Source organism: Papio anubis, chromosome 2 (genome assembly GCF_008728515.1).
Source record: "Papio anubis isolate 15944 chromosome 2, Panubis1.0, whole genome shotgun sequence".
Lineage (NCBI taxonomy): Eukaryota > Metazoa > Chordata > Mammalia > Primates > Cercopithecidae > Papio > Papio anubis.
Window position 1 is genome coordinate 145,514,745 of NC_044977.1, and position 18,307 is coordinate 145,533,051.

At 37.0% G+C, this 18,307-nt stretch overlaps 1 protein-coding gene and 1 long non-coding RNA gene across 5 annotated transcripts in view; one reads left to right on the plus strand and one right to left on the minus strand.

The window, feature by feature from the left end:
- The window catches only part of LOC101008578 (phospholipid scramblase 2), a 48,566-nt gene extending 41,625 nt beyond the window's left edge, over positions 1 to 6,941 (plus strand). For 2 of the 3 annotated variants that reach the window (XM_017955804.3, XM_021934761.2), the window contains exon 7: positions 6,712 to 6,941. In XM_017955804.3, the coding sequence (XP_017811293.3) occupies positions 6,712 to 6,849 (138 nt within the window). In that variant the 3' untranslated portion in view covers positions 6,850 to 6,941. Of the gene's footprint in view, positions 1 to 496; positions 561 to 6,711 lie in introns of all 3 variants that reach the window. The other variant, XM_003894985.5, reaches the window with a different exon arrangement.
- A 730-nt stretch (positions 6,942 to 7,671) lies between these two features.
- On the minus strand, positions 7,672 to 18,249 carry LOC116273821. 2 transcript variants are annotated; one of them, XR_004182263.1, is made up of 3 exons: positions 18,216 to 18,249; positions 17,209 to 17,247; positions 7,672 to 7,751 (listed from the first exon to the last, which is right to left on the minus strand). It is a non-coding gene; the product is annotated as an uncharacterized LOC116273821 (long non-coding RNA). The 2 variants fall into 2 exon arrangements; XR_004182264.1 differs by having other exon boundaries at positions 18,212 to 18,247.
- Between the last annotated feature and the right edge of the window lie 58 nt (positions 18,250 to 18,307).

The window sequence follows — 18,307 nt, forward strand, 5'->3', positions numbered from 1 at the left end:
GTGAGCTGAGATCCGGCCACTGCACTCCAGCCTGGGCTACAGAGCGAGACTCCGTCTCAAAAAAAAAAAAAAAAAAAAATGTATTCCTTAGTATTTAATACTTTCTGATGCTGTTGTAAGTGGAATTATTTTCTTAATTTGTTGTACATGGAATGAATTCAAATTACAAGAAGAGTTATATTACTAGAGAAGGACTGCAAAACATTAAATAAGAAAGATTTCAGGAGGATAAAAGTGACACTTACAGAAATTGACATAGGATTAATTAAATTAATGCAGGTGTCAATAAATACATAGGATTATAGGTTTTAATTTCTATTAAAATAGATAGCTGAAGGTAGAGATCTTATACCTGTAGACTTTTCTCCCATTACTTATTATAGTTAATTTTTCTTATTTAATGGACACTTAACTGTGTTTCATCAGATCCCTTAGCATTTCTGCATCTGATCTCTGGTTTCTGAGAACTCATTTCTGTATTTTTGTTTTTATCTAGGACTACATGTTTTTTGAAAGAACTAGGTAATGACTGGAATGTCAGAGTGTAGGAGTGGATTAATGTAAGTCTCCTCAGAAAATTTGAAGTCTGTATGTTGATTAGGGTTATCTAAAAGAAAAATTCAGTGTTTTTCCTTTTCTTTATTTAAATGACTTACACCTGTGTGAGTTAAGCTGTGATGCTTGTAGCTCTGAGTACATAATTTCACTTTTCAAATTCTAACATATATTTTATCAATGGGTTATAAATGTTTTATATATTTTATTAGATTATTCATTGTATATTTGGGGAAAAGAATATAGGAATTTTTAAATTTAGACACAAACCTCCTTTGAAAGACAACTTGAATTATAGTCTGAGTTTCCATTTTATAAGCAAAAATTAAAGGCTTATCAAAGGAGTTTTAATGTATCATTATGTTTTACATTTTAAAGCTAGTTATAATTTATTTAATAGTAAAAATTAATATGCAAATACTGTATACTCAGAAAACAACTTAAAATTGACACAATTTCAGTCTCTTTTACCATGCTAAATATTTAATATGCATATTCTCAAGCAAAAGTAAATGTGAATTTTTTTTTTTTTTTTTTGAGATGGAGTCTAACTCTGTCACTCAGGCTGAAGTATTTTTTAATCTTCAGGAAAGCACACTATACTTAACTTCTCCTATCAGCTAACCTAGTACTATAAATAAGATTTTCATAATGATTACATGATAAATTAACAATTTTTTATGGTTTTCAGTAAATAAAGACAGACATGACTATGTGAGTCTATCCAAAAGATAGACTCATTCTAAAATTTGGTATTGTTATCATTTTTGAAGTTATTTATTATCACATGGCTCCTGTATTCTATCATTCTCAGAATATGTTAGTTACAAGATTAATCAGGTGTAAATGAAATAAAAAATATGTGTATCTTTACAAAGCATATTTCATCAGTGGTCTTAGGTTATTTGATGCCAAAAATCAAATTCCTAAAATAAAATTTATTGATATAATTTTTGCATATTTATTTTTGTTATTAAAAAAACTGGATAATCCATCCAGGTGGCATTTTAGACCATACACACTTACCTCCTTTAAAATCACCTTTAAGGAGGAGGTTCCAAGATGACCAAACAGGAACAGCTTCAGTCTACAGCTCCCAGCGTAAGTAACCCAGAAGATGGGTGATTTCTGCATTTCCAACTGAGCAAACAGCACACCAGGAGATTACATCCCACACCTGCCTCAGAGGGTCCCACGCCCATGGAGCCTCACTCACTGCTAGCACAGCAGTCTGAGATCACACTGCAAGGTGGCAGCAAGGCTAGGGGAGCAGCATCTGCCATTGCTGAGGCTTGAGTAGGTAAACAAAGCGGCCAAGAAGCTCAAACTGGGTGGAGCCCACTGCAGCTCAAGGAGGCCTGCCTGCCTCTGTAGACTCCACCTCTGGAGACAGGGCATAGCTGAACAAAAGGCAGCAGAAACTTTTGCAGGCTTAAATGCCCCTGTCTGACAGCTTTGAAGAGAGTAGTCATTCTCCCAGCACAGAGTTTGAGATCTGAGAATGGACAGACTGCCTCCTCAAGTGGGTCCCTGAACCCTGAGTAGCCTAACTGGGAGGCATCTCCCAGTAGGCTCCAATTGACACATCATATGGGTGGGGTCCCCTCTGAGATGAAGCTTCCAGAGGAAGAATCAGGCAGCAACATTTGCGTTCTGCAATATTTGCTGTTCTGCAGCCTCCTCTGGTGATACCCAGGCAAACAGGGTCTAGAGTGGACCTCAAGCAAACTCCCAACAGACCTGTAGCTGAGGGTCCTGGCTGTTAGAAGGAAAACTAACAAACAGAAAAGACATCCACACCAAAACCCATCTGTACGTCACCATCATCAAAGACTAAAGGTAGATAAAACAACAAAGATGGGGAGAAACCAGAGCAGGAAAGCTGATAATTCTAGAAATCAGAGTGCCTCTTCTCCTCCAAAGGAATGCAGCTCCTTGCCAGCAATGGAACAAAGCTGGATGGAGAATGACTTTGACGAGTTGAGAGAAGAAGGTCTCAGACGATCAGCAATAACAAACCTCTCCGAGATAAAAGAGGATGTTCAGACCCATTGCAAAAAAGCTAAAAATTTGAAAAAGAGTAGATGAATGGCTAACTAGAATAAACACCATAGAGAAGACCTTAAACTACCTAATGGGGCTGAAAACCGTGGCTTGAGAACTACTTGATGCATGCACAAGCTTCAGTAGCCGATTCGATCAAGTGGAAGAAAGGGTATCAGTGATTGAAGATCAAATTAATGAAATGGAGTGAGAGGAGAAGTTTAGAGAAAAAAGAGTAAAAAAACAAAAACAAACAAACAAACAAACAAACAAAATGAACAAAGCCTCCAAGAAATATGGGGCTATGTGAACAGACCAAATCTACATCTGATTGGTGTACCTGAAAGTGATGGGGAGAATGGAACCAAGTTGGAAAACATTCTGCAGGATATTATCTAGGAGAACTTCCCCAACCTAGCAAGTCAGGTCAACATTCAAATTAAGGAAATAAAGAGAATGCCACAAAGATACTCCTCGAGAGGAGCAACTCCAGGACACATAATTCTTGGATTCACCAAAGTTGAAATTAAGGAAAAAATGTTAAGGGCAGCCAGAGAGAAAGGATGGGCTACCCACAAAGGGAAGCCCATCAGACTAACAGTGCGTCTCTTGGCAGAAACTCTACAAGCCAGAAGAGAGTGGGGGCCAATATTCAACATTCTTAAATAAAATAATTTTCAACCCAGAATTTCATATCCAGCCAAACTAAGCCTCATGATTGAAGGAGAAATGAAATCCTTTACAGATAAGCAAATATTGAGACATTTTGTCACCACCAGGCCTACCCTACAAGAGCTCCTGAAGGAAGCACTAAACATGGAAAGGAACAACCAGACCAGCCACTGCAAAAACTGCCAAATTGTAAAGACCATCGATGCTAAGAAGAAACTGAATCGACTAATGAGCAAAATAACCAGCTAACATCATAATGACAGGATCATTCACACATAACAATATTAATCTCCTCAAGCTCATAAGCAGCTTCAGCAAAGTCTCAGGATACAAAATTAATGTGCAAAAATCAGAAGCATTCCTATGCAACAATAACAGACAAACAGAGAGCCTAATCATGAGTGAACTCCCATTCACAATTGCTTCAAAGAGAATAACATACCTGGGAATCCAACTTAAAGAGATGTGAAGGACCTCTTCCAGGAGAACTGCGAACCACTGCTCAGCGAAATAAGAGAGGACACAAACAAATGGAAGAACATTCCATGCTCTTGGATAGGAAGAATCAATACTGTGAAAATGGCTATACTGTCCAAGGTAATTTATAGATTCAATGCCATCCCCATCAAGCTACCAATGACTTTCTTCACAGAATTGGAAAAAACTACTTTAAAGTTCATATGGAACCAAAAAAGAGCCCACATTGCCAAGACAATCCTAAACAAAAAGAACAAAATTGGAGGCATCATACTACCTGACTTCAAACTATACTACAAGGCTACAGTAACCAAAACAGCATGGTACTGGTATCAAAACAGAGATACAGACCAATGGAACAGAACAGAGCCCTCAGAAATAATACCTCACATCTACAACCATCTGATCTTTGACAAACCTGACAAAAACAAGAAATGGGAAAAGGATTCCCTATTTAATAAATGATGCTGGAAAAACTGGCTAGTCATATATAGAAAGCTGAAACTGGATCCCTCCCTTACACCTTATACAGAAATTAATTCAAGGTGGATTAAAAATTTAAATGTTAGACCTAAAACCATAAAAACCCTAGAAGAAAACCTAGGCAATACCATTCAGGACGTAGGCATGGGCAAGTACTTCATGACTGAAACACCAAAAGCAACAGCAACAAAAGTCAAAATTGACAAATGGGATCTAATGAAACTAAAGAGCTTCTGCACAGCAAAAGAAACTACCATCACAGTGAACAAGCAACCTACAGAATGGGAGAAAATTTTTACACTCTACCTATCTGACAAAAGGCTAATATCCAGAATCTACAAAGACCTTAAACAAATTCACAAGAAAAAAATCAATCGACCCCATCAAAAAGTGGGCAAAGGATATGAACAGACACTTCTTAAAAGAAGACATTTATGCAGCCAACAGACACATGAAAAAATGCTCATTATCACTGGCCATCAGAGAAATGCAAATCAAAACCACAATGAGATACCATCTCACACCAGTTAGAATGGTGATCATTAAAAAGTCAGGAAGCAACAGATGCTGGAGAGGATGTAAAGAAATAGGAACACTTTTACACTGTTGGTGGGTCTGTAAACTAGCTCAACCATTGTGGAAGACAGTGTGGCGATTCCTCAAGTATCTAGAACTAGAAATACCATTTGACCCAGCCATCCCATTACTGGGGATATACCCAAAGGATTATAAATCATGCTGCTATAAAGACACATGCACACTTATGTTTATTGCGGCACTATTCACAATAGCAAAGACTTGGAACCAACCCAAATGTCCATCAATGACAGACTGAATTAAGAAAACATGACACATATACACCATGGAATACTATGCAGCCATAAAAAAGGATGAGTTCATGTCCTTTGTAGGAACATGGATGAAGCTGGAAACCATCATTCTGAGCAAACTATAGCAAGGACAGAAAACCAAACACCACATGTTCTCACTTATAGGTGGGAATTGAACATTGAGAACAAATGAGAACACTTGGACACAGGATGGGGAACATCACACACCGGGGCCTGTCGTGGGGTGGAGGGAGGGGGAAGGGATAACATTAGGAGATATACCTAATGTAAATGACGAGTTAATGGGTGCAGCACACCAACATGGCTCATGTATACCTATGTAACAAATCTACATGTTGTGCACATATACCCTAGAACTTAAAATATAATAAATAAATAAATAAATAAAATCACCTTTAAAAAGAGCAGCAAAAGAAAAATTTAATCACTAAATCACTATTGAAAATAAAAGAAAATGAAATGACTTTCTTGTAAAAATAAATAAAATCATTTGTTTCCATTTGTTCTTAATTTTTAGGAATTGAATTTTCTCTTCTAATTTTATTTTTGTATATATTAAGGACCTATAAATTTTCAGGGCAAAGTTATATTGTAAGATACATATAAAATTCTACATAAGTACGTAGAGATGTTTTCATTCCTTTTACTAGTTGCATAGTATCTCATTAAGTGGCTATGTCAGTTTCTTCAAACAATTCCCTACAATTGGACTTTCACTTTCTTTGAAATTTTTTACTATTCCAAGTAAGCTTTCATGAATAAACAGGCATACATATTTTATATTTTTCCTAGTGCATATTTGGAAGTGATTTGAAAAGTGGAATATCTGTTCAAATTATCCTCCATAGAATTTATTTCTCTGTGAATTCCCATCAGCAATTTAGAACAGTGTTCAGTTGCCTTGAGCCATTGGGTATATATTATTATATTTTTGTGTGGTTTCCAATACAGTGAGGTATGTTATCCTGACATAGTTTAAATTTTTTATTATCTCACTTTCAATAAAGTTCAGCATTAAAAAAGAAAGGGAAGACTTATAATATTTTGTAGTAAAATCTGTACCAGTGTTGGAAACTAGGATTTCCAGCTGTCAGAAACTTAAAGGCATTTGTAATTTGTTTTGTGGAAAGATTGAATTGAGAGAGGGGGCGGCCAACCCACAATTTACTTCATGCAAAGGAAAAGTGTGCTTAGGAAATAAGTGTATCCCTTTCATCTTCAACAAACTCTTCCAACAGCCACTCTCCCCATAAGTGTTACCACCAGCAGAACTCTACCAAGGCCAATAACCCCAAATGGCAAATGATGGATGAGAACATTGGTATGGCAGTGGAGCTACAGAAAAAGCAATGTCTAGATGACCTCCCAGCAGACTAAATAATTCATCAGATGCCAGATTCCAATGATGAAGGGTACCCAGGGCACTCATCTCTAGCATATGCTTAGTATAGACAGTATGCCAAGTCAAGTTGAGGTATTTGTATGTGCCTTTAGTTGTGCCAGTTAGAGAAGGGGAGGACTTGCAAATATGGCAGTCAAATGCAAAACCAACCCAAAATGAGGATTAGAAGTACTGACATTATCTCTTTTACAACCATATCTTACTTTCCTTTCTTCTCTCTCTGCATAGGATTCCGGATCTTTGGCTAGGCAAAATGAAACTATAACTGATCTAAACGGTTTCTTCCTTCTTCTACTGCGCAAGGAAGACATAAGGAAAAACTCGCACACTATCTGTGGAACTCATTTAAATTCAAATACTAGATAAACATTTTTACATTGAATATTTACATGGAGAAAAATCATCAAACATCAACAATTATCAAGTCAATTAATAAAAATACTAGGAATTGCAAAAAAGGCTTAATTTGAATCTTAGATTTGAGAGAATGGTGTGTATTTGTTTCTGAAACAGGCATAGAGAAAAAAGAACATTCTGATGTGCCAAATTTTAATAAAATTGAAAAATATGATGACCATATTTTAAAGTATGATGGAGGCACTAGAACAACAGTTTGCATAAAGTAGATAGCTAACACAATAAATGAAAAATAGGTTTTGGAAACTCTGCCAGAAGTAAGATTAAACACTAAATATAAAGAAAAAAAGTTAAGACCTAGCAAACAAATATGTCAATTTCAATTCATGCACAATAAGAATTCCAGAAGCAGAAATCAGATGGAGGCAAGAGAATATATTTTTAATGTAAAAAAATGTATTTGCAGTAAAGACATACTGTAGTCTTTAAATAAATAGATTTACCATAAAGCAGACAAAAATGAATGAAAATGACATACTTATGATTATTTTTCAAAAAACAATTATTACATAGCTGGTATATGGAAGACATTGTTAGGTAGTAATAGAATGGTTTCCGTGGCTTAACTTCCATGATATACCCACATTCTAGTTTATTATTTTTTCTACCTCACCAGCAATGTTTAATCAAATTTAACACACTTTAATAGCAGGCATTTAAAAGAACCAAAGGATTTAGAACAAAAAGGTAGATTCTGTAAAAGTACTTTTGTCCTTGCCCCCCATTTTCCCATACCTGCCTTTGATACCTTACCACTGCAGGAATGTTTTCCTTCAGCATGCTGTGACTTATACAGATATGGTGTCTTAGGCTCATACCCAGCAGTGGTTCACTTTGCCCATCTTTCTTACCTTGAAAAAGCAAAGGAAATGCATCACATATCAGGCCACCATTTTGCCCACCAAGTCCTAAATCTTGGCTTCTAGATACTATTTTCCACTCAAATCAGCTGGGCTTGTTTTGAGAATGGTTGATCCCAGGATTTTGGTAGGGAAAGGTACAAGACAAACTTTGTACAACTTGTGGAAAATCAAGAAGATGCTCAAGTAATGATGCTGACATGTCAAAAGGATAAAGGAAGGAACTTGAAAGGGCTCTCCCAGACAAAATTTAGAATATTCTTACTTCCTGAATAAAATTGGACATGGTAAGTTCATACACATATTCTTATAAGTTAATTAAAGGTTTGATGAAGAACATGATATACAAGGTTTCAATTTATTTTCCCTCAAATTCTTTCAATTTCAGAGGGAAAATGAGTAACATTTTAGTGAATGTCTAGCAGCCAACTCCATTAAAGTAAATTTAAAGCAAAATGATTAAAGTAAACATCAGTAACGGGATCAATTAAAATCAAGTACCACCTAATAGGATGCACTAGGACACAGCATTACATGGATCTTGATGTGTACATGAAAGAAGATAATAAAGTCTTTTTTTTTTTTTTTTTTTTTTTTTTAATGCTTGATGAGCTTGTCTGTCCTTGTGGTAAACCTTTTGGCCTGCGAATTGTGTTTATGCAGTCCATAGCTTGACTTAGTTTCAAGTATGTTGTATAGTTAACCTTTGTTGCACCCCAGCCTTCATATTCTTTTAGTGATAACTTTTATTCAAGATGTAGGCTACTTTGCCAGAGGGTTTTACCACATGTTTGCTCCTCGGAGATAATCTGTATCTTGTGTTATTCTTAGCTGTAATTCACTGTTCTTTCCACTTAATTATTGTTAGTTAGTTAGCTGGTGGTGGGAGATGGGGGACAGAATATTCCCTGATGTTTTGGTTTAAGCCTTCCTCTTAAGCAGGCACACCCCAATTCAATGTAATCCTGAAGTCAGAGACTGTAGGGTCTTGGCCAACTTGCTGCTTTAATCGTGTCATCATGCAGCAAGCATTCACTAAGAGGCCAGTGCTGGCTAAAAATTTGAGTTGTATCTGGGTATGTTTATGTGAAGGGAGTTGTGGAATGGAGAAGAGAAAGTTGATAAAACTTTCAGGCAAAAGATAATGAACAAGCAGGCAGATGTAGTGATTTGGGGTAGAAAAAACTAGAGTAAAAAAGTTCTGAGAAAGCTCCTTTTCATGGCCCCTTCCCTTAAGTGGTTTAGTGGGGAGAAACTGCTTAGAGTATTGTCTCTACTATTATCCTAGGACAGAAAGTGCCTCCTTTACACAGCCCTTCCTTCTCTCACCCCTCTGCTCCCACCCCTTCCCCGGAAGTCAAGCATCCTTGACCTGAGGGGGAAGGCAATGAGTGAGACGTTTCTTTTCTTGTTCCATGAAGGTCTAACACCTAGGAGAAAAGTTTGGGTGCTTGCCTCATGCTAGGACCTGTGTCACTGTGGGGTGGTTGTAACAGTGAGTGGAAGGTCAGTGGGTATCCCTGACTAGGAGTAACATTGAGGAGGAGGAGTTGTGATGGCTGGGGGATGGAGCTGTGTTTTGTCTTGGGAAGGAATTTCTGGCGACATGGATCAGTGGGGAAAGGGAAGAATAAAGAGGCGGGAAAGGACAAGGCTAAGAGATGTGACTGCCTGACCTGAGTACCTCTTGGAGGAGACTTGGGGGTCAAGGAAAGTGAAAGTGTAGACTGGAGACAAGACTGAGAACAGGAACAAAAAAGAATATATAGGCAGTTAAATTGCCGAAAATCACTGTGTGGACTCCTGGTATCAAGTTAATTAGCATCTCTCTACAGCTTAGGTGTTAAAGTTTTAGCTGAGTTTGGGCCCAAAAGGAGCTACTGTAACATTAGTGTAATTAGAAAAAACTCAATAGAGAATTACTGCTATCATTTAAGGATGGAATGATTTAAAATGGCTCTGGGCACAATTAAGTGCTACTGATGCTATGAAGTGCCAGAAGAATGCACAGAAGTTCTCTCCAAGTCCTGCCCTACCCCTGCCCTTGTTATTACCCACCATGCAATAGCAGCCTGACTTTCCTAGAACCTTCCCGCACCTGGTCCTATCTCTTTCAAGCTCTGTGTTTCTCTCTGTGCCTTAATTTTCCTTAATTTTCAATAGTATAGTTGTCATTGATAATAGTGTGTACTTGTATTAGTCTGTTTGTGTTGCTACAAAAAATACCTGAGGCTGGGTAATTTATAAAGAAAAAAGGTTTATTTGGCTTCCATTTAGTCATGCTAATCTATCTAGCAAGTGGTGGCTCTACAGCCCTCTTTTATTCCTCTTCTGAAAATGCTTTTTCCTTCTTTCTACGTGGCTATACTTCAAATTTTTATGCTTTGCCTCCCTTTTAAATATAAATTCTGGCTGGGCACATTGGCTCACGCCTGTAATCCCAGGACTTTGGGAGGATGAGGCGGGCAGATCATGAGGTCAGGAGATCGAGACCATCCTGGCTAACACGGTGAAACCCCGTCTCTACTAAAAATACAAAAACTTAGTCGGGCATGGTGATGGGCACCTGTAGTCTTAGCTACTTGGGAGGCTGAGGCAGGAGAATGGCATGAAACAGGCAGGCAGAGCTTGCAGTGAGCCAAGATCATGCCACTGCACTCCATCCTGGGCGACAGAGGGAGGTTTCATCGAAAAATAAAAATAAATAAATAAATTCCAATTTTAAGTCATTTCTTTGCTCCCACATCTGTGTAGGCTATTAGAAGCAGCCAGGGTAAATCTTGAATGCTTTGCTGCTTAGAAATTTCTTCCACTAGATACCCTCAGTCATCACTCCTAAGTTCAACCTTCCACAAGTTCCAGGGACATGGACACCATGCAGCTAAGTTCTTTTTTCTAAGGCATAACAAGGGTGACCTTTGCTCCAGTTCCCAATAAATTCCTCATTTCCTTCTGAGACCTTGTCAGCCTGGCCTTCGCTGTTTGTATTTCCGTCAGCATTTTGGTCACAGCCACTTAGCAAGTCCCTAAGGAGTTCCAAATTTTCCCTTGTCTTCTTGTCTTCTTCTGAGCCCTCCAAACTCTTGCCCCCTTCATTTCCATGTGACATGCTGGTTCCCTTCACCTTTCATCTTGATTGTAAGCTTCCTGAGGCCTCACCAGAAGCTGATGCTGGCACTATGCTTCATGTGCAGCCTGCGGAACCATGAGCCAAACAAACCTCTTTTCTTTATAAATTACTCAGCCTCAGGTATTCTTTTAAAGCAATGCAAAATGGATTAATACACTACCTCATAAGGTCAGTGTGAAGATTTAGTGATCTAATACGGGTTTAGGGACGTGAGAAGGTTCCTGCGGCAGAACAAACATAGAAAATAAAAAGGACTGTGTGTTGGTAAAGATCAACAGTTTTTAAAACACAGGGAGGTGACTCAAAGTCAATGTGGAATATTTGGGCTACATTAAATTTCTGTTTTGCAACTTTTAATGGATACAAAACCATTCTGAACCCTACAATGAATATTAATTATCCTCTCAGAAGAGAAAATAAGTCTTTATGCAAGATGCCAAACTAAGGAATGATTCTCATCTCACGGAAGTGTAGACTAGCATCTGGGCTAGAGACTGTTTTTTGTTAGCCTCATAGTATCAAAATGCAGAAGCCATTGTCTGAGGGTAGTAACAATCTCATACCCTAAAGCCAGATGAAACATAACTGAACAATATAGGGTTTGAACTCGAGATTTACAAGGTGGGAGGGCTATAGAATGATAAACAATACACAGAGCTCTGAACTTACTATTCCCACAAACCAAGCACTGAAGTCAAATTTTAATCTAACATTATCACTTCTGTGGCTGAAAATATCCTATTAATGACAGGTTATAAATTTATCTAATTTGGAAATGAACTAGATTTGGAAAACTGATACTTGAAATCTACTTGCCTACTAATGGCAATTTGTTTCTGCCTGTGGATTCTGGTCTCTTGTCATTAATATATTGAGGTTATTTCTGTCTGGCAGAGATAGGAAACAAACATTGGTTTATTTCTTCCTAAAACTGCATTTTCTTTTGAGAATCAGTTGCTAAGAAACATTTCAACTTTAATCAAATATTGCCAAGAGACAGTAGTAATTCAGAGATAATCCAGAGAAATTATGTTTCAGATACCCTTTACAGAGTAAGTTGGATCTACCATGTACCTTCTAAGTACATTTCTTATAAATTGTACTGCCAGAATTTTCTCACCATTGTTGCTAATCACCAGCAGAAGTGGATTTATTTGCAAAATCCTTTGTTTTGCAGATCTAATTTTTGTGTGTATGTGAAAAGATAGTCACTCATATAAATGCATTTGTGGCATTTATTCCATGAGAACTGAGGGGGAAACCAATATAAAAATATAAAATTGATTGACTTAAAGGAGATAAAGTTGATTATCAGTCAATTAATAAATATATACAAAGATATTGCTCTGGGCTGCTGGTTTTGTTAGGTATATTGGCCTCAATAATGAACCAAAATTATCCTCAAGGTACTTAAGTACAGGCATACATGTGAAAAGTGTTATGATCGAGCTAAAACTATATAGAAACTAAGTATTAGGAATGCTGAACTCAATTTTAATGAAATTCTTCCTGTGGGTGGTGACTTTTAAATTAAGACAGAATTGTGACTTTTAAACTAAGACAGAAAGTTTGCTCAGCACAAGTGAATTGGGGAGAATATAATTTTAGACAGAGGAAAGAACTTGGACAGAATTCACATCGGCCCTCTGCAATGTGGCTGGACCAATAGCTTTGTATTCTTGTGTGCATTGCAGGTGCTAGACAGGGAGGGAGGTGGGACATGTGAAGGAAGGCTAGATTATGCAGTGCCTTGTTAGCCATGTTAAGAAGTTCATCCATCTTATTCATGCTCTTTCTCTTGACTGCTGACTTTCCTAGATCTTCCAACCATTCCTGAAAGATCAAATCAAGTGTTTCCTCCTCCATGTAGCTCTCTTTCAGTCTCTAGGAATCTTGATGGTGGGCTTGTCTGAAATTGTACCTTTTTCTTTAGCACCATGGCTTGACTAATTGTTCTCTAGGAACTAGTATAGATTCTAGAGTTAGAGAAGTTCTTTTTGAACATGCTAAAACTCGATACACAGTATATGGCCTAAAATTGTTGAATTATCCATCTTTCAAATTTATAGGGTGAATTGATTTGTATTGCAAATCTTGAAATTTCTCAAAGTTGTCAAAGTCCATTTATGTGAAAATATTGAGATAAGCACTTGTTTAAATAAAATATCAATAAAAAGTGAAGAATAATATTTTTAAATGCATGCATTCTTTTAAATAAATTGAGGGTGAAGTTTACTACTACTACTATTATTATTCTTTTTATATCATTTATTTATTTTCTAGTCTTTGGATGTAGGACCAAAGGCCAAGTGTGGACCTGCTGTTCTACCTTGTCTTTCTTCCATAAAGATACATGTTTTATTTTTGTATAAATGGAACCAGAATTTAAAGACACATAATACTAGATTTTTACTACCATTTTCTAGTGTTTCATATCAACTTTAGCAACTAGCTTTAATAAGTGTTTTCAAAGACTTCAGGTTAGTTCTTGTAGAAAATATTTTAAAATTAATCTTTAATTAAAGTACTAAATAATATTTATCTGCTTTCTGTAATATTAATGAACATGTTTTGCATAAACTGGTTTAAGAAAAAATACAAATCACTCTTTGTAGGTGTAGAACTCAACTTGTTAGGGCAGATGTACCCTCACAATTAGAGAATGAAAGGGACAAATTTCATGTACTAGTCACACACATTCAGTGTAATTTGGGCATCATGGGTAGGTTTTATAAAGAGTTTAAAAAGTCAACCCATAATTTGAGTAAGTAAAGATCAGTTATGGGAACGCCTATCTTGACTTCCTCTGAAGTTCTTTGTTTGACAATAAAAGCAATATTCACCAGCAGTCGAATAGGTAGAATAATCAGACACTTTCGTGTATGATTTTGATGGAAAGAGGGAAGGAAGGAAGGAAGGAAGGAAGGAAGGAAGGAAGGAAATAAAGGGGGGAGACAGAGAGGGGAGGAATAGGGAAAAAAATAGAATGCTCCTTTGTTTGCAGAAAAGCTAATTAGAAGTAGAATAAATGATTGAATTCAAAAAATTCTCAGTTGGCAATCATGACAACAATTTCATTCTAGCAATAAATCATAAATGGCTTCTATAATCAGTGGTGGAAAGTTTGAGGAGTAAAAGTGTATTTACATTGTCTTAAAGCAGCACTCAATAAGATACTTGTTAATTTACAAAGAATAAAGTAATAACTTTAATGCAGCACAAAATTTAGCTCATCTTTCTGCCATTATATAACAAAAATCCACTTTTCTCCAGTTTCAAATAATAGGTTCTTCATCTTTATCTGAGCCTGTACCCCTTCCATGCCTTTAGCTCCATATTTCTATCATCAGTCTGCTCATGATGACATATTATTTAAAATAGTACTTATTTTATTTTCATGAACCTCACTTCTTCCGAGTACTGACCAGCAGTCATTAACATCATATTTATATGAGCTATCTGTTTAAGCCATCTTTACTTTTTCTATCATACTCCCCAGAATCCTTTCAGCCTGGCCCATTGCCAAATTCCAAAGCTACTTCGACATTTTTAGATATTTGTTAAATGCAGCACCCCACTTCCAGATACAGTTGCCACCCTCTTGTCTGCAGGAAACCCAAGCCACACCCATGGTGGAAACCCCAAATAGTGGATAGTACCAAACTCTACATATGGCTTGCCACATAGGACCAGAGTTAATATGTCCTTTCATGGTTTATGTCCTGGTACCTTTTTTGCACTTTCATGAATGTAGTTTCTTTCAGGCATCTTCTTCCAGAAGAGCCACATTTGGATGGTATACTTTCCCCTTAACTTCTTTAACTCCTCCAGAAATGTGGTAGCAGCTTCTTAATGGGCAGATGCAGCCTCTTACTTGCAATAAATGACTTGATGTCATTCATTTCAGGGGGTCCCTTGCTGGAGTCTTCAATGCTTTCTGGTGCAACACATTTAATGTCTTTTCTATCTTAACTAAGCACTTATCATGCACTATGGCTGTAACTTCTACAGTTTGTGGTGCAGCAGTGAAACAAACACAAATTTATTTTTCCTTCCTTATAATTTCATGGATAGAAGATTTGTTCTTAGTATATATATATACTGAGGTTCTTTATATATATATACACACACACAGATATGTGTGTATACATATATATACCCACATATATATTATTTCTTAAGTTGAGAACTTTCACTTGTTCACTTATAGGAAGCACTTTATGTCTTCCCTTTATCATATCTGTATTGCCAGCATCACTACTCTTGCACTTTAGGGCCCTTATTAATTAAAACAGGGGTTATTTGAAAACAACCACTGTGCTACACGGCAGTCAAACTGATAATGAAAATGTCTTATGGGAGGATGGTGGAGATAGTGTGGATCTGCTGGACAGAGAGATTATTTACATCCCACAAGGACAGCTCAAGATTTTCACACACTACTCAGACTGGCATATAATTTAAAACTTATGAATTGTTTATGTCTGGAATTTTTCACTTAATATATTTGGACCTCAGTTGATCGTGCTGGTAACTGAAACTATAGAAAGCAAAACAGCAGAAAAGCTGGAATTCCTGTACCAAGATTTATATTAGGATTTTATTGCTGGCATAACCATCTACCACAAACTTGGTGGCTTTAAATAAAACAAATGTATTGTCTTATGATTTCTGAGGTCAAAAGTCTAAAATGAGTCTTACATGGTGTAATGGACGAAATGTCTGTGCTCCCTCAAAATTCAGATGTTGAAGCCTAATCCCCCAATGTAACTGTATTTGCAGATGGAGCCTATAAGGAAGTAAGTAAGATTAAATGAGGTCATAAGGATGGGACCCTGATCCCAAAGGGTTACTGTCCTTATAAGAAGAGTCACCAGAGAGCTCTGTCACTTCCTGGGCACAAGCACCAAGGAAAGACCAAGAGAGGACATAGTGAGAAGGTGGCCATGTATAAATCAAGAAGTGAGATCTCACCAGAAACTTACCATGCTGATACCTTGATCTTTTTTTATATATATACTTTAAGTTCTGGGTTACATGTACAGAATGTACAGTTTCGTTACATAGGTATACACATGCCGTGGTGGTTTGCTGTACCCATCAACCTGTCACCTACATTAGGATACCTTGATCTTGAACTTCCAACGTCCAGATCTGTGAGAAAATAAACTTCTATGTTTAAGCTCTCTGGTCTGTGGTAATTTATTTGGGCAGCCTGAGAAGATTAATATATTGGGTTAACATCAACTTATTGGAAGAGTTTCATTATTTCTGGAAGCACTAGAGAAGAATCTGTTTCCTTATCTTTTCAACTTTTAGAGGCCACCTCTATTTCTTGATCCTCCTTCCATCTTCAAAACCAGCAAATGCTTCCACTGCAACATTTCTGTTCCCTGACTTCAATTCTTCTACTTTCCTCTCCCACATTCAGAGGAAGCTTGGAATTACATTGGTCCACCTGAATGATGCAGGATAATCTACCTACTTTAAGAGTACCTGATTAGCATTATCTAAAATATTTTAAGGTACACAAATCATATTATAAGTCATTGGATATTAAAGCTCTTTACTAGAAAATAATGATGGAAAGCATATGTTTTAAGTGTGAAGTTTGAATATTTTTTTTGTGTGGATCAAATGAATGACTACTTTATGTGACTTTTAGAATAATCTTTATTTTACAGTCATACCTAACATTAGTGGAGCCTAAATAAGTAATGTGTTATAGATAGTATTGAGGCAAATGAAATAACTGATATTGAACAGAAGTAGAAAAAGTTATCAATTTTACTTGCAAGTTAAAATACTGTTAACTAAGTAGAGTTAGTATTAAGTTTCTCGTGAGAATCTAACCAGAGAGAGAGAGAGGCACAACAAGGAGAGGAAAGAGACAGAACCAAAGAATCAAGAATGTTTGCATTCTTGAGCCCACAATAGTGTAAGGACATAAGAATCCAGTGGGAGTCTAGCCAATCTGGGCTTAGGTCTCAGTCACAGCTAAATATATGCAAACTTCATTCCCACAGACCCTCCAAATAGGATGCCCACACACACTGCTGACATCCTAATAAGCAAAAGATTACAATATCGTAGCATTATAAATACTATAAGAAATATAGACCTCTGATTTATCTAAAGGGTGGTCCATTTTTATTTTCGGCTTCATTTGTGGCAGTGTCCTGCTTTATTTCACAGATCACAAACCTGTTATTATACCAGGTCTACCCCTATGCTTCTAGGTTTTGGGATTTAATATTTGGAGACTTATATGCACTGAAGTGAAGAGCAATTTTGAGTTACAGCCACATGTGGACTTACTTGTGTTCCGTTGGAGGAAGGTCTTAGGAGAAATTTGCTCTACAAATGAAGAAAGAGAATAAATAATTTGAAACATGTCAAGTGCATTGACCGGCTTGCTCACTAAGAATCTCAGTCTTCTTTTTTCTCTTGCTGGCTCAAGTCAGAACCAGTGTAGCTTATAAATTATGCAGTGCATAGCTGTTCCAACTTGGTCTGCTGAGTGGAACCATGTATAACCAGTTCCATCAATGGGAAACCCGGAAACTGGAATGATGAAAGTTTATTTTCTGATGACTGTGATAACACCAGTCATAGCAGTCTTCACTTAGGTTGCTGTCCCTGTCCTCTCTATTTACCAGGAATTTCAGCCACCTGCAGGCTGGGTGGGTGGAGAAAAAGGAGTCACAATTTATATAAATAAGAAATAAAGAAAAAAAACCACAAAAACACTTTGTGTGGGATTTGGATCAGCTACATTCATTGGCCAGTTTTCTAATCTGTGACTCAAAATCTAAAATATCACCCTGGACACTTGAATTCTCAAGCAATTCCTACAGATTCCTATTGGTTTTCTTGTTTAATATTACCCATGCCAGATCACACTCTGACTTCTAGGCATGAATGATGTGAACGAGATTCTCTCAGAGAAACTCCTCATGGAGGTGCCAGCCAGAATGGGTAGAACAAGGTAACCCTGATGCCAATAGAAGATTAAAGACAATATCTTATATCTGTGCACTTGTATGTCTCTGAGAGCTTTGTTTTATGACTCATATTGACCAGAACTGAATCTGTTAGCCAGGGCTCATGACTCAGCTGCCTGCTGGGGCCAGGCAAATAAGATAAATACACGATACTGTAGATGTCTTAAAAGACAGACAAGAATAACAAAGGTAGGACACTGAAAGTGCAGCTCAGCTAATGTCCCTCAAATTAAAAACAAAGACACAAAACTATTTTTCTGGCTAAGCCCTCACCTGTTCTGGCCTGATTTGACCCAAAGGTCCCCATTTGCACTGACCTACCAATTGTGTTGTCCCACCCATTCACTACTTTCAGGAGCAAATGACTTAAAAACACATGCAAGTATTCATAGAACTAATTACCTTCAAAATTC